General features: G+C 44.0%; 2 protein-coding genes across 2 annotated transcripts in view; both read left to right on the forward strand.

Annotated features, from left to right (window-relative positions):
* Positions 1–3,101, forward strand: part of LOC129703164 (WD repeat-containing protein 49-like) — a 31,400-nt gene extending 28,299 nt beyond the window's left edge. The window contains exons 17-19 of the mRNA XM_055645331.1: positions 216–362; positions 2,340–2,481; positions 2,895–3,101. Coding sequence (XP_055501306.1) covers positions 216–362; positions 2,340–2,481; positions 2,895–2,940 — 335 coding nt within the window. The 3' untranslated portion in view covers positions 2,941–3,101. The remainder of the gene's footprint in view (positions 1–215; positions 363–2,339; positions 2,482–2,894) is intronic.
* A 2,664-nt stretch (positions 3,102–5,765) lies between these two features.
* On the forward strand, positions 5,766–21,424 carry LOC129703676 (serpin I2-like). The gene is made up of 9 exons (XM_055646326.1): positions 5,766–6,056; positions 6,655–6,915; positions 7,819–8,049; positions 11,289–11,483; positions 14,283–14,475; positions 16,133–16,230; positions 16,904–16,990; positions 20,205–20,291; positions 21,324–21,424. The coding sequence occupies exons 1-9, from the start codon at positions 6,044–6,046 to the stop codon at positions 21,398–21,400; spliced, it is 1,242 nt and encodes a 413-aa protein (XP_055502301.1). The 5' UTR covers positions 5,766–6,043; the 3' UTR covers positions 21,401–21,424.
* Positions 21,425–21,649: the final 225 nt, after the last annotated feature.

Below are 21,649 nucleotides of genomic sequence, written 5' to 3' on the forward strand. Positions count from 1 at the left end.
CAGCGGCAGCACATCCCTCCTCAGAGATCGGCCCCATACTTCCACTCGTCATTGTTATTTATGTTTATATTTGTCCATCCTGCATGTCTGACCTTCACGTGAACAAGGAAATTCATTACACCCTGGTGACAATAAACCTATATTAAGATTTATATTGAACCATAATACAAATGTGAGACATTTGATAATATTCTTACATTGGAATTCTTTTACAGGGACATTCAGTTCCCTGCATATGGAAGATTTGGAGAAAATTATAGACTTGACAAAGCCAGACTTTCTGCAGAACCCCCATAAATATTTCGATGGGAAGACGGAGGAGGATTATAACGAGAAACAGATATTTCCTACAGCTCCTGAAAGTAAGACTTTCTTTAATCATGTTACTAATGCAAGTCTGAGTTTTTATCAAGTCTAGAAGGGTGGCATTGTGGTACGTAGAATTGCTGCCTTGCAGCGCTGGGTTAGATCCTGACTACGGGTGCTGTCGGTACGGAGTTTGTCCGTTCTCCCTGTGACCGCGTGGGTTTTCTTTGGGATCCTCCCACATTCCAAGGACGTGTAAGTTTGTAGGTTTGTAGGTTAATTGGCTTGGTATAATTGTAAATTATATCATTGTAAATTGTAAATCCTTAGTGTGTGTGGGATAGTGTCAGTGTGCGGCGATCACTGGTTGGCGCGGACACGGTGGGCCGACGGGCCTGTGTCTGGGCTGTATCGACAGATGTCACAATGGGCTAAGTGTTCGGCTGGCGACCGGAAGGTAGCCGGTTCGAATCCCGCTTGGAGTGCATACTGTCGTTGTGTCCTTGGGGCAAGATACTTCACCCACCTTTGCCTGTGTGTAAATGTAATGTAATTATGTGAAGCACTTTGGGGTCGATGCAAGTTGACTAAAAATGTGCTATATAAATAAGATTATTATTATATTTATTATTATTATTATCTCTAAACTAAACTAAATTAGAAGTTCAATAGCAAGCATTTGTGGAAAAATTGTTAATTTCAAAAATAAGAGGCAGAGAAAATATAATGGAATATGTGAAATATTTCAGTAGGAGCTTTTAATTGTGGCTGTAAATTTAACAATAATATATTTAGTTATGTGTGCAGATATGCATATTAGCTTTGAATTAAAGTGTTGCATTCAGAATACATTACTTAATGTATGTATTTAATAAATCGTGTCATTTAGCATGAGTGGTGGGCTTAATTAATTCACAATCTGCTAATTAACAAGCGAAACACAAAGTACTGGAATAGTTCAAATGAGTTTATTGTTATGTGTCCCTGATAAGACAATGAAATTCTTGCTTTGCTTCAGCACAACAGAACATAGTAGGCATTGACTACAAAACAGATCAGTGTGTCCATATACCATTATATAAATATATACGCACATGAATAAATGAACTGATAAAGTGCAAATAACAGATAATGGGCTAATAACAGATAATGGGCTAATTGGGCTCAGCAGGTCAGGTGGCATCTGTGGAGTAATTGGATAGGAGGTCTTTCAGGTTGGAACACTTTAGCCTGTCCATTCCCTCCACAGATACTGCCTGACCTGCTGAGTTCCTCCAGTACTTTTTGCTTTGCTCAAGATTCTTTGCTGTTGCACTGCTTGCAATGTGTCCCCACAGTGAAGTGGCGTCTTGTCTTAACTCAGTTACATGGTACAGAGTACAGATCGAATACCGATTTTCCAGCCTCTAATCCAGACAAAATCACGAGGATGCACTTGAAGTGTTACCCCCCCCCCGAAAATGTGGCACCTAGGCCGGGTGAGGTGGCCGATATCGACCTCATCGGGACTTCCGCGGCAATTGGTGGGTCGGATTTGCCCCCCGCGGCCGGGGGCTCTGGAACTCCGGAAGCCGGACTTTGCGTACATGTTTACATATCTGTTGTGCCGCTGCAAGTAAGAATTTCATTGTTCCGTTTCGGGACAAATGACAATAAAACACTCTTGACTCTTGAAAGGGTTAAAATTATGGTTCGAATGCAAACCACAAGCACTTTAAATCAATAATGCATATGGATCTTATTCTAAGCACATGCATGCTGTTCATTGTGGTGGATAATGTAAAATTAATGGACAATTATATTCAATTAAAATGTCACGCAACATAAGATTATAAAGGCAAACTGGCAATTACTCTTTAAAAATTGGTATAATGTTTACTGCAATAAAAATATGTGTTTTCTCGAACATTTTTTATTTAGATATTTAGCATCATGAATGGAGGCAGAACTGTATCAATTGTTCTTAATGTTAGTACAACGCAACTTTGTATTACTGCAACAAGGATTATCTATCATTCTCATTTAATTAACAGCTTTAAAAGTAGCTTTTGATGAGAAGAGCCTGTTTCCTAAAGAGTTGCTGGATCGTGAAAAAAAAATAAACCTCCTGCACAAGGAAGATTTAAATGTAATAAAAGCAAAAGCAAATGGGGACGGGCCCAGACTGAAAGCAAGGTTGGTAAACTTTGTACTGTAACACTTGTCCTGACTGCTGCTGGTGCTGTCTGTACGGAGTTTGTACGTTCTCCCTGTGACCGCGTGTGTTTTCCCTGGGTGCTCCGGTTTCCTCCCACACTCCAAAGACGTACGGGTTTGTAGGTTAATTTGCTTTGGTGAAAATTGTAAATTGTCCCTAGTGTGTGTAGGATAGTGCTGGTATAATGCCTCTGGTCAGCGCAGACGCGGTGGGTCGAAGGGCCTGTTTCCGCACTGCATCTCTAAACTAGTTAAAGTACGCAACAAGTAAACTTAAAAATCTGTGACCTGCAAACGTTCGATATTTAAAAAAATGTAATTGATAAAAAGTAAATTCATATACCTCTTGCCGTCATGATAAAATTAAATTGAAATCTGCTTCTTCAAAACAGACAACTCCAAGAGATTGCTCCAGAAAACAAGCTGGGGAAGCGGTAACATTTATATCCAGAAGAAGAGAGTACTATAAAGTAGAAGAACTTAAAGAAATCCTTTCCTTAAATCGCACTTCATTGAACATAACTACTATGAATGAATTAAGTTAATCAAACGTCTTCGATCATTTCATGTGAAAATGAATATTGTTACTTTCTGATGATAGATACAAAATGCTGGAGAGAAGGAATGGGTGACGTTTCGGGTTGAGACACTTGTTCAAAATGCTCGGATCCCAAAACGTCACCCATTCCTTCTCTCCAGAGATGCTGCCCGTCCCACTGAGTTACTCCAGCATTTTGTGTCCATCTTCAGTGTAAACCAGAATTCCTTCCTACACATTGTCACTCTCTGTCCTGGCTTTTCATGCAGAATTAGCAAGTTTTGGTTGAAAACTGAATAATCGGGTATTTCCTTAATATAATAATTAACTGTGAATTTTTTTTTAAACGAGAAAAAAAAAATTAGATTAAATTTTTTATAATTTCCGCTGATTTTCACTTGCCTGTATTAGAATATTAAGTTGCACTCTGGGCAAAGATCAATCTACTAAATAATGATTTTCTTCTTGCAGAATATCCTAAAATATTTATCCACTTTGTTGACAAAAACAGGAAAGTAGACTATTATCTGAATAGTGGCCGATTAGGAAAAGGGGAGATGCAACGAGTCCTGGGCGTCATGGTATACCAGTCATTGAAAGTAGGCATGCAGGTGCGGCAGGCAGTGAAGAAAGTGAATGGTATGTTAGCATTCATAGCAAAAGGATTTCAGTATAAGAGCAGGTAGGTTCTATTGCAGTTGTACAGGGTCTTGGTGAGACCACACCTGGAGTATTGCGTACAGTTTTGGTCTCCAAATCTGAGGAAAGACATTCTTGCCATAGAGGGAGTACAGAGAAGGTTCACCAGACTGATTCCTGGGATGGCAGGATTTTCATATGAAGAAAGACTGGATAGACTCGGCTTGTACTCGCTAGAATTTAGAAAATTGAGGGGGGATCCTATAGAACTTACAAAATTCTTAAGGGGTTGGACAGGCTAGATGCAGGAAGATTATTCCCGATGTTTGGGAAGTCCAGAACAAGGGGTCACAGTTTAAGGATAAGGGGGAAGTCTTTTAGGACCGAGATGAGAAAAACATGTTTTACACAGAGAGTGGTGAATCTGTGGAATTCTCTGCCACCGAAGGTAGTTGAGGCCAGTTCATTGGCTATATTTAAGAGGGAGTTAGATGTTACCCTTGTGGCTAAAGGGATCAGGGGGTATGGAGAGAAGGCAGGTACAGGATCCTGAGTTGGATGATCAGCCATAATCATATTGAATGGCGGTGCAGGCTCAAAGGGCTGAATGGCCTACTCCTGCACCTATTTTCTATGTTTCTATAGATTATTTTATGTATCTAGTTATTTGTTTAATTTCACTCTGGTTTTCCCTATTAAAAATTGAATCAGCATTTTGTAGTTTTAAAAATTGTACCTTGATGTTTTTCAAATATTGTTTAAATAAATATTAGATATTTTTTTAATAATGGAGTGTGGCAAATCTTTTTATGGGAAAACCTGGGAAGTAATGTTGATGATTTTCCATTGTTCAGCAAACTGAGTTTCAACCTGGATGCCTCCAACTCTCTGTCATAGGGTCATAAGTGATAGCAACAGAATTAGGCCATTCGGCCCATCAAGTCGACTCCACCATTCAATCATGGCTGATCTTTCTCTCCCTCCTAACCCCATTCCCCTGCCCTCTCCCCCTAACCCCTGACACGCGTACAAATCAAGGATCTATCTCTCTGGCTTTAAAATATTCATTGACTTGGCCTCCACAGCCTTCAGTGGCAAAGAATTCCACAGATTCAACACCCTCTGACAAATGAAATTCCTTCTCATCTCCCTACTGGAACGCCCTTTGATTTTGAGGCTATGACCTCTTGTCCTAGACTCTCCCACTTGTAGAAACATCCTCCCCACATCCACTCTATCCAAGCCTTTCACTGTTCGATACGTTTCAATGAGGTCCCCATCATTCTTCTAAACCAGGGGCCCGCAACCTATGGCCCCTGGGCCGAATGCGGCCCGCAACCCGAAATCATCCGGCCCGCAGACTTCCATCATCTCCGGTACCTCCCGGGCCCGAGGCCGCGGCGCCCAGGCACGGTGACGCAAGGAGGCCTGGGCTGGCGGGCGCAATGGCGGAGCCTCCGAGCGCGGCCGAGCTCCGAGCTCTGGCTGTACCGCATCCTGCGCAAAGCTGCCGGCACGGCCGCGCACCTTCTGTGTCTGGGCTTCACTGTCAGGATCGGGGCTGTAAATGGGACGAGGATGTGCGAGTGTGACTATTTGAGCCACCACCTTCAGGACAGAGCCAAGGCAATGGTCCGTAGGGACGCCATGTACGTGAGCGCCCATGTACGTGAGCGCCCATGTACGTGAGCGCCCGTGAATAGGAGCCAGTGCTCCGGGTGGCGTCCTCGAAGGAACGGGATCCATGTGAACACGTGATAGATGTGGCCCGCCACCCGCTCACAGACATGCGTCCTGGCCCCTATGCAGAACAAATTTGACGACCCCTGTTCTAAACTCCAGCGAGTACAGGCCCAGTGCCGTCAAACGATCATCATATGTTAACCCACTCATTCCTGGTAGTCTGTGCTAGAGGGACCTTGAGATAAATGCCCCACACTTGCAGAAACTCTGTGTAACTCTGTATAACTCTGTAATTCTGTGTAAATCTGGCCATCACACAAACGATCCTCCCTTCTATCGACAACATTTATGCCTCACCTTTCTGCTGACCGGTTAGCACGCAACAAAAGCTTTCCACTGTACCTCGGTACACGTGGCAATAAACGCAGCCTAGATGGGGCATCTCGGTTGGCGTGGACCCGTTGGGGCGAACGGCCTGTTTCCTATGATTCAATGTCCTTGTTTTCCTGCCATTTCTACTTTGAAGGTTGCATGTTACTGACAGAAATAAACCTGCTTCTGTGTTTATGCCCTTGAAGTTTCCTATGTAACAGGTACCTGGGAATTAATACTTTACCAGCATTAGACATTGCTGACAAGAAAGCCAAAAGCTGCCTGGTGGGTCATAATATCAAAGCAAGTATGCTGTCAACAGGTAGAGGAATATTAAACAAAGTATTTGTATGTATATTACTTCTGTTAGCGTTATGTTTGTAATATGCGTTGACTGCACTGTGTAGAATTAATGACCTCTTAAATTTACAGTTGAACAGATTCAGATACGCCATTTGGATTTAGAGTTGTTTCGCAGTTACAGCATTCTCGCCTCCATTTCTGCTCGTTCAGAAGTAGTTCTAAAAATGCCTGAAGTGAAAATAAGTTGTGCAGTGATATGTTGTGCAGAAATAAGTGATAGGAGCAGACTTAGGCCATTCAGACCATCAAGTCTACTCCGCCATTCAATCATGACTGATCTATCTCCCCACATTCTATACGGACCTGTTCATTGCAGCAAAGCTGAATTTTTAGCAATGCATGTATATTAATTCTGTTAGCGTTATGTTTGTAATATGCGTTGACTGCACTGTGTAGAATTAATGACCTCTTAAATTTACAGTTGAACAGATTCAGATACGCCATTTGGATTTAGAGTTGTTTCGCAGTTACAGCATTCTCGCCTCCATTTCTGCTCGTTCAGAAGTAGTTCTAAAAATGCCTGAAGTGAAAATGTCTTCTTTATATTTTTTCCACAGTGATGAGAATATTATTGTTGGGTAGTCTGCTCTTGCTCTGCGCAGAGATGGCGTATTGCAGTTCGGCCTCTCTTCACGGAGATATTACAATGGGGTTTACAGTCGATCTCTACCATGCTGTTCGCTCGGTGAGGAAGAAGGGAAATATTCTTTGTTCACCCACGTCTATCAGCGTTGGCCTCGCGATGGTGGCACTGGGTGGGAGAGGAACAACTTTACAGCAGTTACGGAAAGGTTTACACTTTGATAAAGGACCAGAAGGTAGGTTCTTCTTCTTCTTATCGAGTCCACACACAAGATTAGCTGTTGTTCGGCCGGAGCAGAACACACCTCTCGGCATCTGTATACAATGGTGTCTGACTTGTCACTTCTTGAGCTTCTTGTACGTGGTGGTGGAAAGATTGGTGGAAACAGGGCCGCGATGTGAATGCTCTATCATTGACCACCAGATGGTAGTTAAAACAAGCAAAAAAAAAACAGTTGATGGCGTGAATTGGCGTAAAAGACAGAAAATGCTGGAAATAATGTGTTACGATTAAATAAACCAATGAAGATTAACACTGAGTAATAATGTTTATTATTACTATCAATGAAGAGAGAAATGGAGGTAACATTTCAGGTCAGTTATCTTTCAACCAGAAACTAATCTGCCAATCGTCAAGAACATGACCGATTTTGAGCATAACACAAAATGCTGGAGGGTCTCAATGTTGTCAGGCAGCTTCTGTGGACAGGCAATGGTTTGTGTCGCAATCCTTCTTCGGACTGGCCTGAAAAATTGCCTGTCCTTTTCCTCCATTCCGTCCCCTTCCCTTGATTAGTACGGGTGTCAGGGGTTAGGGGAAGAAGGCAGGAGAATGGGGTTGCGAGGGAAAGATAGATCAGCCATGATTGATGGTGGGGTAGACGCGATGGGCCAAATGGCCGAATTCCACTTCTATGACATGAACTTATGAGAAGCTGCCTGGCCCGTTGAGTTCCTCCAGCACTTTTCATTTTGATCAAAGTTCCAGCACCTGCAGTTCCCTCGTGTCCCCACAGTCTATGTGAAAGTAAACTTGTAATTGCATGAATAATTGCTGTCCTTTGCGAATATACAAAAATGCATGCTTGTTTATTTTTCAATATCTGCTACATTCTCAAGTACTGTGATTCTAATTTTAGGGGAGGAATTTTCTATGTTGAAAAAGCAGTCAAGCATCATGTCTACCAACAGTGAGAAATGCCAGTTAAAACTTGCCAACGCACTGTACATTCAAGACGGATACAGTCTTTCTCAGCAATATCTCGGCGGCATCCAGGAATTCTTTGATAATGCTGTCAGGACAGTGAATTTTCAAGATTCCTCGTCTACCGCCAACATTATTAATAAGTGGATAGCTAATCAGACCAGCGGTGAGAGGCAGTTATTTTCTGCTGCCAGTATTATTTTTCTTAATATAATTGAAGTGTAATTATAGCATTATAATAAATGGAGAAGTCGGGGTGGCATGGTGGAGCAGCGGTAAAGTTGCTGCCTCTGTAGCGCCAGAGACGCGAGTTCGATCCTAACTCCGGGTGCTGTCTGTACGGAGTTTGTACGTTCTCCACGTGACCTGCGTGGGTTTTCTTCGGGAGCTCCGGTTTCCTCCCACACTCCATAGACGTACATGTACTGTACATTTTTGTAGGTTAATTGGCTTCTGTAAATTGTCCCTACTGTGTAGGATGGAACTAATGGATGCATGAATGTTGGCCAGCATGGACTCGGTGGGCTGAAGGGCCTGTTTCCGTGCTGTATCTTTAAACTAAACTAAACTAGACTAAGATGGTTGGTTTTCTATCTGGGATTAGGTATAATTTAGCTATGCTTGGCTATGTTTAGCTATGTTGATTTAGCTACTAACTGATTGTGGATGATCACCCATGACCACAGTGAATGGTAGTGCTCGCTCGAAGGGCCGAATGGCCTACTCCTGCGCCTATTGTCTATTGTTGTAATTTTTATTCTAAGCATTTGCATTCTTATTTCTACATAGATGATATTGTTTTTTTGCTGTGTCAGCTAATTATGTAATTCAACTTAAAATTCAATTTACTCATTCATTCTAAAGCACGTTAGCCCTGCCGCAAAAAAAATTAGAAAAATTCAAAAAAGTGAAATTTTAAGGACCCAATGCATCTGCGTGTTTCCCACAGACAGAATTAGTGAGTTGTTTATCCAGTGTTATCTTATGGCAATGAGAGCAGTCATTTAGTTCCCACAGAATGTCAGAGACTTTGCCAAGCATTCACACACTGCCAACCTCATCTATCTGTATCCGCTGTTCCAGGTGTCAACTTCTCTACATCGGCGAGACCAAGCGCAGGCTCGGCGATCGTTTCGCTGAACACCTCCACTCAGTCTCCCGGTTGCCAAACACTTTAACTCCCCCTCCCATCCCCACACTGACCTTTCTGTCCTGGGCCTCCTCCATTGTCAGAGTGAGGCCCAACACAAATTGGAGAAACACCACCTCATATTTCACCTGGACAGCTTACACCCCAGTGGTATGACCATTGACTTCTATAACTTCAAGTAACCCTTGCTTTTCCTCTCCCTCCGCCCCTCCCCCATCTAATTCTCCGACTAGTTTCACTGTCCTCCTGATTAAACATTACTGATTATATGCCTCGTTGTCACCTTCCCCTCAACTAACAATGTACCATTCTACATTTCCTTGGTCATCGTCCCCTTTGATTTCTTGTTTTCACACCTTACCCTTCCATATCTCTGCCCTCCTCTCCCCTGACTCTCAGTCTGAAGAAGGGTCTTGACCCAAAATGTCACCCATTCCTTCTCTCCTGACCCACTGAGTTACTCCAGCATTTTGTGTCAGTCTTTGATCTCATCCACCTGTACATGATCCATGTGCCTCTATTCCTTGTGCTACCATGTGCAAGCCTCTTAAGTGCCACTATTGTATCTGCCTCCACCATCAACCATGGCAATGCGTTCCAGGCACCCACCAGCATCTGTGTAAAACAACTTGCCCCCTCTCCATTACAGCCATGCCGTCTCATATTGGACATTTCCACCCTAGGAGAAAAGCTATTGCCTTGCAGGCAAGCCAACGACAACAAGCCTGGGAGTCAACATCTCCGATGACCTCTCTTGGACCCACAATACCTCTAATCTGATCATGAAGGCTCATCAGCGTCTCTTCTTCCTGAGGAGACTGAAGAAGGTCCATCTGTCTCCTCAGATCCTGGTGAACTTCTACCGCTGCACCATCGAGAGCATCCTTACCAACTGCATCACAGTATGGTATGGCAACTGCTCTGTCTCCGACCGGAAGGCATTGCAGAGGGGGTGGTGAAAATTGCCCAACGCATCACCGGTTCCACGCTCCCCTCCATTGAGTCTATCCAAAGCAAGCGCTGTCTGCGGAGGGCGCTCAGCATCGCCAAGGACTGCTCTCACCCCAACCATGGACTGTTTACCCTCCTACCATCCGGGAGGCGCTACAGGTCTCTCCGTTGCCGAACCAGCAGGTCGAGGAACAGCTTCTTTCCGGCGGCTGTCACTCTACTCAACAACGTACCTCGGTGACTGCCAATCACCACCCCCCCCCCCCCCCCGCCCCGGACACTTATTATTATTTGTTCAAATCGTTTGCTATGTCGCTCTTCCAGGGAGATGCTAAATGCATTTCGTTGTCTCTGTACTGTACACTGACAATGACAATTAAAATTGAATCTGAATCTGATCAAATAGGCCCACCATCCAGACATGGACCTCTTATCCTGGGCAAAGTGTTGTTCCATAGCAGCTTTCTCCAGTTTGGATAAATACCCAGAGAGAAAGATGTTTAGTTTAGAGATACACAGATTCAAAGAATATCTTCAGAGAGAGTAGGAAATGAATCTTTAGAATTTAGGGATACAATGCAGAACTCAGCCCACTGAGTCCGCGCCGACCAGCGATCCCCACACACTGGCACTATCCTACACACACCAGGGACAATTTACAATTATACCGAAGCCAATTAACCTACAAACCTGCACGTCTTTGGAGTGTGGGAGGAAACCAGAGCACCCGGAGAAAACCCACGCAGGTCACGGGGAGAACGTACAAACTCCGTGCAGAGAGCACTCGTAGTCAGGATCGAATCTGCCTCTGTGAGGCAGCAACTCTACCGTTACGCCACAGCATCACATGGTACAGAAGGAACTGAGGAAAATGGGTTTGATAGTCAAAGAGTGATACAGTGTGGAAACAAGCCCTTCGGCCCAACTTGCCCACACCGGCCAACAAAGTCCCAGTTACACTAGTCCCACTTGGTCTAAATCCCTCCAAACCTGTCCTATCCATGTACCTGTCCAACTGTTTTTTAAATAATGGGTTAGTCCCAGCCTCAACGACCTTCTCTGGCAGCTTGTTCCAAACACCCACCACCCTTCATGTGAAAAAGTTACCCCTTGGATTCCTATTAAATCTTTTCCCCTTCACCTCTGGTCATCAATTTTCCTACTCTGGGCCAGAGACTCTGTACATCTACCTGGGGTCTTCCTTATGGTTAATGGTTGCACCTTTTCCAACATGTCATCTTAAACTGCGATTATGATCTTAGGTTATTTCCACACAAAATATCTAATTGTCTTTTACTTTTCAGGCAAAGTCAACAACTTGGTCTCAAGTCATTCTTTCAGCCCACTTACAAAACTAGTTTTGGTTAACGCCATTTACTTCAAGGGGAGATGGAAACATGCATTTAATTCACAGAACACAAGACTGATGGAGTTTTACAAGGAGGGTGGCTCTGTTGTGGAAATCCCAATGATGCACCAACAGGCGATGTGTAGATTTGGTAAATATTAACAAAACAATGAATATTTTATTGCAATTATTATCTCGTACAAAATTAATATCTCACGGAGGGTACGTTTTTTGAGTTAGTTGTAGAGTCATACAGCGTGGAAACTGGCCGTTCGGTCCAACTTGCCCACACCGACCAACATGCATCATCTGACGAAGGATCTCAACCTGAAACGTCACCCATCCCTTCTCTCCAGAGATGCTGCCTATCCTGCTAAGTTACACCAGCATTTTGTCTCTATATATCATCTACACTAGGTTGAAAACATTTTACTTGCTGCTGCACATATTACGATTATAAACCTAAAAATATATACAGGTGCACAACCTTTTATCCGAAATTCCGGAAACCGAAAAGCTCCGAAAACCAGACATTTTTTCCAGGATGGTTGTCTGCACACCAAAGCTCGTGTTTGGCGCCAAACTTGACCCCAAATGACCCACGGTCAACCCAGGTCTGTACTACTGTAGCGGCTGCTTCCTCCCCGGAGACCGGGGAGACACTTAAACATCTGTAAATCATTGCTTAAATGTTAGTCTGTTAGTTTGGAGGGCTTTTATGTGTGGGGGGGGTGAAGGGGGAAACTTTAATTCTTAGTTCCCTACCTGGTCGGAGAGGCTGGGAGCGGGCATTGCCTTACCGGGTCGGCGAGCAGTAAGCTCCGGAGCGCTGTGGCCGGCGACTCCCAACATCGCGGAGCTGGGGCTGCGGGCGTCTGGCCGCGTGCGGCACCGGTTGTAGCTCCGACCCCGGCAACTCTACCCCTGGCTGCGCGGAGCTCCAAATCCAGCGCCGCCCGCTACCTACCTAATCTACGCTAAAAATCTTCCATTCCGAAATCCGAAAAATTCCGAAATCCGAGAAGTGCCTGGTCCCAAGGCTTTCGGATAAAAGGTTGTGCACCTGTACTTGAATGTGACATTAACAGCTTCCTTTATGAAGTTGTTGCCATTCTTTAAGGGTTCATGGTAAATCTTCATTCACTTCACAACCAAGAAACGTATTGCGAAGGTCTATGACCATCTTCAAAACGATAAAAATATCGAACCTAGTCCACTGGCACATGTTTAATTACACCTTCATTCTTCAAAGAATTGACATTTTCTTTATATTTTCTTCATATTTATATTTTCACTCCACAGGGAAATTCGTGCTCCATTCTTTACTTTAAATATTCCGGTCCTATCATCATTAGTCATGCCAGAACTATATTTATCAACAGTAGGATGATCCTACATACTAGCTGGATGAAGAAGGGTTTCGGCCCGAAACGTTGCCTATTTCCTTCGCTCCATAGATGCTGCCGCACCCCGCTGAGTTTCCCCAGCACTTTTGTCTACCTTCAATTATTTATTCTTTGGACCCGAATGGTGCAGAGGAACAAAGCTTTGAATCATCTGCCTAATTAAGGTCACAAGGTCATAAGTGATAGGAAAGAATTAGGCCATTCGGCGCATCAAGTCTATGTTCCTCATTACTATTGGATTTTTGGTTAAAAGAAGGATTTTGAATGAAAAGGACACAGAGTGTTGGAGTATCTCAGCCAGTCAGGCAACATCTCTGGAGAACATGGATAGGTTTTGGAACAGGATCCTTCTTCAGAATTCAAGTGCTTTATGTTCATATTATGTTTCAGGCTCGGCTTTTAAACATCAGGGTCTTGGTGAGACCACACCTGGAGTATTGCGTACAGTTTTGGTCTCCTAAGCTGAGGAAAGACATTCTTGCCATAGAGGGAGTACAGGGAAGGTTCACCAGACTGATTCCTGGGATGTCAGGACTTTCATATGAAGAAAGACTGGATAGACTCGGCTTGTACTCGCTAGAATTTAGAAGATTGAGGGGGTATCTTATAGAAACGTACAAAATTCTTAAGGGGTTGGACAGGCTAGATGCAGGATGATTGTTCCCGATGTTGGGGAAGTCCATAACAAGGGGTCACAGTTTAAGGATAAGGGGGAAATCTTTAGGGACCGAGATGAGGAAAACATTTTTCACACAGAGAGTGGTGAATCTCTGGAATTCTCTGCCACAGAAGGTAGTTGAGGCCAGTTCATTGGCTATATGTAAGAGGAAGTTAGATGTGGCCCTTGTGGCTAAAGGGATCAGGGGGTATGGAGAGAAGGCAAGTACAGGATACTGAGTTGGTTGATCAGCCATGATCATATTGAATGGCGGTGCAGGCTCGAAGGGCCGAATGGCCTAATCCTGCACCTATTTTCTATGTTTCTATCAGGTTAGAAATACAGAAACATAGAAAATAGGTGCAGGAGTAGGCCATTCGGCCCTTCGAGCCGTCCAATATGATCATGGCTGATTATTCCAGAATCAGTACCCGGTTCTTGCTAAAATAGCCCTTAGACTAAAATAGCCCTAAAAGCTAAATCTAACTCTCTCTTGAAAACGTCCAGTGAATTGGCCTTTTTCTCCATATCCCTTGATTCCGTTAGCCCTAAGAGCTCTCTCTTGAAAACATCCAGTGAATTGTCCTCCACTGCCTTCTGTGGCAGAGAACTCCACAAATTCACAACTCTCTGGCTGAAAACTTTTTTCCTCATCTCAGTCCTAAATTGCCTACCCCTTATTCTTAAACTGTGACCTCTGGTTCTGGACTCCCCCAACATCGGGAACATTTTTCCTGCATCTACCCTGTCCAATCCCTTAAGAATGTCATATGTTTCTTTAAGATGCTCATTTTATATGTTTCTATAAGATCCGGCAGATCAGGTTACGCCAGGATTTTTGTCTTTGCCAATAATATTAAGCGTTTCATACTTTATCCATTTGCAGGCTATTTTACGGCGGGTGAGATGAGATATCAGGTCTTAGAACTGCCTTACAGCGGAGAGGAAGTCAGCATTACCCTGGCTCTTCCCGAAGAAGGAGCTGATCTAGTGGAATTGGAAAGACATCTTACACCACAGCTCATAGACAAGTGGGATTCCACAATGGTGGAAGATGAGATTGAGATCGGTCTCCCAAGGTTGTCGTTGTTCATCATTCTATGTTTCTTTTGTTCTAGTTACAGTGGTGTTTGGTTGTTAATTCTGGTGGAGATCCCTCAGTTTTATTGAAAACAAGTGTAGATATTAAAAATAAATTTTAAAGTATGCAGTGATGCCTCACAGCTTCAGAGACCCGGGTTCGATCCTGACCTCCGCTGCTGTCTTTGTAGAGTTTGCATGTTCTCCCTGTAACCATGGGGATCTCCTCTGGATGCACCAGTTTCATCCCACATCCCAAAGACGTACAGTTTAGTAGTTTAATTGGTCTCTGTGAATTGCCCCTTGTGTGTAGGAAGTGAATGAGAGAGTGGGATAACATAGAATTATACTCAATTTACCTTGATATTACTTTAGTTTAGTTTAGTTTAGAGATACAGCATGGAAACAGGCCCTTCAGCCCACTGAGTCCGCGCTGACCATTAACATTAGTTCTATACTATCCCCATCATACTCATTAGGGAAAATTTACAGAAGCCATTTCTCCAATTTGCACTGGTCAACTCGTCCCTTCCCACCTAAACCACCCCCTCCCGAGGTATTTTCCCTGTAACCGCTGGAGATACAACACCTGTTCCTTTTCCTCCCCCCTTCAACTCCATCCAAGGACCCAAACAATCTTTCCAGGTGAGGCAGAGGTTCACCTGCATCTCCTCCAACCTCATCAGCTGTATCCGCTGTTCCAGGTGTCAACTTCTCTACATCAACGAGACCAAGAGCAGACTTGGCGATCGTTTCGTTAAACACCTCCGCTCGGTCCTCCTTAACTTACCTGATCTCCCGGTGGCTCAGCACTTCAACTCCCCCTCCCATTCCCAATCTGGCCTTTCTGTCCTGGGCCTCCTCTGTTGTCAGAGTGAGGCCCAGCGCAAATTGGAGGAGCAGCACCTCATATTTTGCTTGGGTAGTTTACACCCCAACGGTATGAACATTGACTTCTCTAACTTCAGATAGCCCCTTGCTTTCTCTCTCCACCCCCTTCCCCTTCCCTGTTCTCCCACTAGTCTGACAGTCTCCGCCCTCATTCTATCTTTGTCCCACCCCCTATCCCAACATCAGTCTGAAGAAGGGTCTCAACCCAAAACGTCGCCCATCCCTTCTTTCCAGAGATGCTGCCTGTCCTGCTGAGTTACTCCAGCATTTTGTGTCCACCAGCGCTCAGTTGTTCAAGGGCTGTCATAACACAAGATCATACAAAATAGATGCAGGGGCAAGCCATTTGAATCCTTGTGTTTGCTCTCCTATTCACTGAGACCAAGGCTGATCTTTTCACCTTTTGCCACTGTCTAACCCGAACCCCATCCTCCTTGTTTTCCCCTTTAAAAATATATATGAATAAAAAGGTACACAAAAAAGCTGGAGAAACTCAGCTGGTGCAGCAGCATCTATGGAGCGAAGGAAATAGGCAACGTTTCGGCCCGAAACTTTGCCTATTTCCTTCGCTCCATAGATGCTGCTGCACCCGCTGAGTTTCTCCAGCTTTTTTGTGTACCTTCGATTTTCCAGCATCTGCAGTCCCTTCTTAAACACCATGAATAAAAAGCATTGATTTCTGATTTAAATAAACTCAGCAATATTGTGGCCGTTTGACTTAAGACGAAGGTGTTCATAGTCTACTTTCTCGTTGTCTACTTACAGGTTTATAATCCAACAGAAGCTAGATTTGACAGAGCCACTTGAAGTCCTCAATATCACAGAAATATTTAAGGCTGGAGCTGATCTATCTGGGATGACGGGTATGTGCGTTATGACTGCTTTTCCATTCCCTGCTAAAAATTCATCAGGACTGGAATCTGGGTTTCATATGTATAGCATCCCAGTGGGGATGATCATTTTGTGGTACGATCTATAAATAAAAATCGACGATCAGAAAAATATACACAGTGGTGCAGCGGTAGAGTTGCTGTCTTACAGCGTCAGAGACACAGGTTCGATCCTGACTACAGGAGCTGTCTGTACAGTATTTGTAAATTCTCCCTGTGACCACGTGGGTTTTCTCCAGGAACTCCGGCTTCCTCCCACATTCCAAAGACGTGCAGGTTTATAGGTTAATTGGATTGTAACGTGTGTAGGATAGAACAAGGGAATTGCTGGTCGGGGCGGACCCGGTGGGCCGAACGGCCTGATTCCACGCTGTATCTCTAAAACTATAGCTAAACAACGTAATTGTCACTTCAAACATTGAAATGGCTAACATTATAAAGTGTAATCACATTTTGTAATTGAGCAAAACTAATGTTTCGGGTTGGGAGTCTGAAGAAGGGACTTAATCAGAAATGTTGTGTGTCTACTACCTCCACAGATGCTGACTGACCCATTGAGTTCCTCCAGCACTTTGTGTTTTGCTCAAGATTCCAGCATCTGCACTTTCTTCTGTCGCTAACATTTTACAATTGATTATTTCGGCAGAGTCAGCTGACCTACACATTTCTCAAGCAGTTCATCGAGCGTTTATTGAAATCAATGAAGAAGGAAGTGAGGCAGCGGCCTCAACAGGTAACAGGTCTTGTCCGCTTCGCACTGCCTCAGCAAGGCCAGCAGCATAATCAATGGCCAGTCTCACCCCGGTCACTCCCTCTTCTCCCCTCTCCCAGCAAGCAAGAGGTACAGAAGTGTGAAAACACACACCACCAGATTCATGGGCAGTTTCTTCCCAACTGCTATCAGGCTACAGGGTGGTGGGTGTATGGAACAAGCTGCCAGAGGAGGTAGTTGAGGCTGGGACTATCACAACATTTAAGAAACAGTTAGACAGGTACATGGATAAGACAGGTTTGGAGGGATACGGGCCAAACGCAGGCAGGTGGGACTAGTCTAGACGGGACATGTTGGCCAGTGTGGGCAAGTTGGGCTGTAGGGCCTGTTTCCATGCTCTATGACTATGACTCTATAACTGAATCGTCCTCTCACCAGCTAGAAAGCGGTCCTGACTTCCCATCTACCCCATTGGTGTCCTTCAAACTATTTAATTAACTTTTACTGGCATTTATTTTGCACGGAACATTATTCCATTTATCATATATCTGTGCACTATAGACGGCTGGATTGTAATAATGTATAGTCTTTCTGCTGACTGGTTAGCACACAACAAAAAAGCATGAAACTAACTAACTAACTAACTAACTAACTAACTAACTAACTAGCTGACTAGCTAACTATCGATCTAACTAACTGACCAACTGACTGAATAGCTAACTGACTGACTGACTAACTTCACAGAAGCATATCTTCACAATACATGTGAGATTCAATACATGTGCTTCAGTGGGATTTGAAGAAGGGTCCCTACCCAAAAATGTGTAGTCCTTTCGCTAACTGGATAGCACGCAACAAAAAGGCTTTGGCACAAGTGACAATAATAAACTAACCTAAACTGAACACATCGGTTTCACTATCAATGTGCTTTTTTGTTGTCAGGCAGGTTGGTAGATGCTATATTTCTTCTCGATATTGAACGTAGGGACCGGTCTTTCATACAGTTCGGTGAACGAGGCAGGAATGAGGGAAGAAGATTAGATTTTATTGCCTTGTGGGGAATCCGCTGTGGTGGATGTTTATGTTAACTTTTATGTAGTTGTGTGTCTTGTTGCTTTTTTTTAAGTATGGATGTATGATACGGCGAATATCACTGTGCCTTAATTGGTACATGTGACAATAAAAGACCTTTGAAACCTTTGAGTACAGTTACTGAGTCTGAAGCCCTCAGTCTGAAGAAGGGTCTCGACCTGAAACGTCACCCATTCCTTCTCCCCAGAGATGTTGTCTGACCCACTGAGTCACTCCAGCTTTTTGTGTCTATCTTCGGTTTAAACCAGCATCTGCAGTTCCTTCCTACACAATACATCTACTGAGGTTCGGGTCACCTGCGTCAGGAGTATTTATGTTAATCTTAATTTTTTTTTTGTTTGAATTCCAAATTGAACGCAAAATATAAGGCAGAGATATTCAAGACGGATTGTTGATCAGCACGGGTGTCAGAGGTTATGGGGAGAAGGCAGGAGATGGGGTTAGGAGGGAGAGTTCCAGACACTCGAAGCTGCTGAGAGTGTTCTCCCGACGACGGAGCTCCATCATCTGGCGAGAGGGCCTGTAACATCGGGCCGCCGTTGTGGTGACTGCGAAGGCCTCAATAGGCCCGACCAGGGGTGAACAAGAGGAAGAGGACTGGACTGTTGCCTTCCCTCACAGTGGGAACCACTGTGGGGGGATGTTTTTATGTTCAATGTTAAATTCTTTAATGTTGTGTTTTACTTTTATTTGTGTGCTGCAAATGGCAACTCAAATTTCACTGCACTAATTGGTGTATGTGACAATAAATGTCCTTTGTCCTTTGTCCTTTGAGATAGATCAGCCACAATTGAATGGTGGAGTAGACTTGATGGGCCAAATGGCCTAATTCAGCTCCTATCACTTATGACCTTATGAGGGGGGGGGGGACACTCTAGTTTTAGAATCCTATACCCAGGGGATAAGCCTGCCTTCGTTCGTTTGTTTGTTTGTTCGTTCGTTCCAGTGAAGGCGATGTGCACACGACAGCCAGCCGACAGTTGCTTGTCTTTTTATTTTTGTTCACTTTTAATTTAATTTTAATTTCATGTTTCCGTGTACCTTGTTTAAAAAAAAAAAAAAAATTTTTTATTCAAAAATATTTATTCAAATATTAAAATAATATTACAGTACAGTAAAAAACAAAACGGTACCCACCATCATAATACACAACAAACGATAAACAATTATACAACTATCTTACACTCCTTGTCAAGGATGCATTCAACCCCCCCGCGGTGCCCAGCGGTCCCCAGGGCACCCGTGGACAGGGCGTAGTCCCTCTGTAACAGCACCCAGGTACGGACATAACCCCGTAAAAGGGGCAGGCAACTGGCTCGGGCAGAGCCCTCCAACACCTGGCGCTAGGCCCAGGAGCAACCCAACCAGGACATGCTAGTCGGCCCTACCCTCTCCCCCAGGCACAGGGTGTCCAAAATGAGGATGGTGGGTGAGAAGTGCAGCCAGACGGCAAGGATCAGCACCTTTAGATAATGGAACAGGGGCTGCAACTTCACACATTCCATGTACACATGGTACACAGACTCTTACAGCCCGCAAAAAGTGGCAGGCAGCAGGCGAGTCTGTGAACTGTGAGAGAAACGGGTTGCAGGGAACACCTCGGTGCACTACCCTTCCGTGTACCTTATAGAAACACGTTAAGAAACACGTATAAGTTTCTTATAGAAACTTACAAAATTCTTAAGGGGTTGGACAGGCTAGATGCAGGAAGATTGTTCCCGATGTTGGGGAAGTCCAGGACAAGGGGTCACAGCTTAAGGATAAGGGGATGAGAAGAACTTTTTTCACACAGAGAGTGGTAAATCATTGGAACTTTCTGCCGCAGAGGGTAGTCGAGGCCAGTTCATTGGCTATATTTAAGAGGGAGTTAGATGTGGCCCTTGTGGCTAAGGGGATCAGGGGGTATGGAGAGAAGGCAGGTACGGGATACTGAGTTGGATGATCAGCCATGATCATATTGAATGGCGGTGCAGGCTCGAAGGGCCTAATGGCCTACTCCTGCACCTAATTTCTATGTTTCTATTTCTATGTTGAGGGTTGTGACTGTTGGCGGACCAATTTCCCTCTGGGGGTGAATAAAGTTCTATCGTATCATTATAATATCTCTAAAGTAGATATTTTCCTATTGAACCCTTCCCTGCAGGTTTGGCTGCTGCGATCATGAGCCTTCCTCGTCATCAATTCATGGCAAATCATCCATTCATGTTTCTGATACGGAGCAAGTTAACAGGTAATGTCCTTCCAGTTTAATTTGTTTACTCACATCCTGTTGGATTGCCCTTAAGAGTTCCATTTTGTTCCTTTAATGAACAAAGGTCCCGACCTGAAATGTCACCTATCCCTGTTCTCCACAGATGCTGCCTGACCCTCCAAGTTACTCCAGCACTTTGTGTCCTTTTTAAAATGTTTAGTGTAGTTTAGATTAGAGATGCAGCGCCGTCTAGCAATCCACGCCAACCAGCGATCGTCCAGGCACAACTGCACTATTCTACACACACAGGGACAATTTACAATTTTTAACACATCCAATTATTCTACAAATCTGCATGTCTTTGGACTGTGGGAAGAAACCAGAGTACCCGGAGATAACCCAGGCAGGTCACAAGGAGAATGTATTAACTCAAATTTCACTGTACCTTAATCGGTTAAGTGCCAATAAATGCAAGCTTGAACTTGAACTTGAACTTGGACATCACCCGTAGTCAGGATCGAACCTGGGTTTCTGATGCTGTAAGGCAGCAACTCTACCGCTGCGCCACCGTGCCGCCAGAATGCCTGATTTTTTTGTTTTCTGTCTTACCTCAACCTTGTAACTACCGACAGTCATGGCCAGTTATTATTTTGACTTGGAGATGAAGAATTCATCGGTATATAAAATTGTAAAAGGCATATTAAATTGTGTGTATGTCTAGGAAATTGTCTTTGTTTGTATGGCTGTGGAAACAGAATTTCGTTTGAGCCTCACTGGGGCTCAAATGACAATAAAATTGTATTGTATTGTATAAAAGGTGGACAGTCAGAATCATTTTCACAAGCTCACAAGTGTGCAAGTTATAGGAGTAGCATTGGGCCATTCGGCCCATCGACTGCACTCTGCCATTCAATCATGGCTGACCTGGAGTTTCCTCAGGATGGAAAACATGGCGGCTCCCACATGTTATAGACAACACACACCAAAACACACAAGAACACTGGTGCCAATGTAACTAGGTACAACTATGATTTTATTGAACTAATTTGATATATTTTTTTGCTTTTTCAGCTGCAGTGTTATTTGTGGGACGACTAATGGAACCTGAGAAGATGATTTCATTTGGGAGAGATAAGGAAGCGCTGTGAAATAAAATTACACATCGCAAAGTAAACTGAGTTTATTTTGTTGTACTTGTTTTATGGTCAATTGTAGATTGGAAAAAATAATCATGTGGCGCCTGGGATTTACTCTCAGAACAACCTTTATCACAAATTGGGCATCTTGGGAGACACAGTTCATATATTCACAGTCGCAGTCTGTTGCTAGGCAGCACCTCGCAGCAGCGGCTTCTGCAGTCCGTCTGTCTTTTTAACAATTTTTTGGCCTGGTGAGTG

This window comes from Leucoraja erinacea, chromosome 14, assembly GCF_028641065.1.
Source record: "Leucoraja erinacea ecotype New England chromosome 14, Leri_hhj_1, whole genome shotgun sequence".
NCBI classification, from domain to species: Eukaryota; Metazoa; Chordata; class Chondrichthyes; order Rajiformes; family Rajidae; genus Leucoraja; species Leucoraja erinaceus.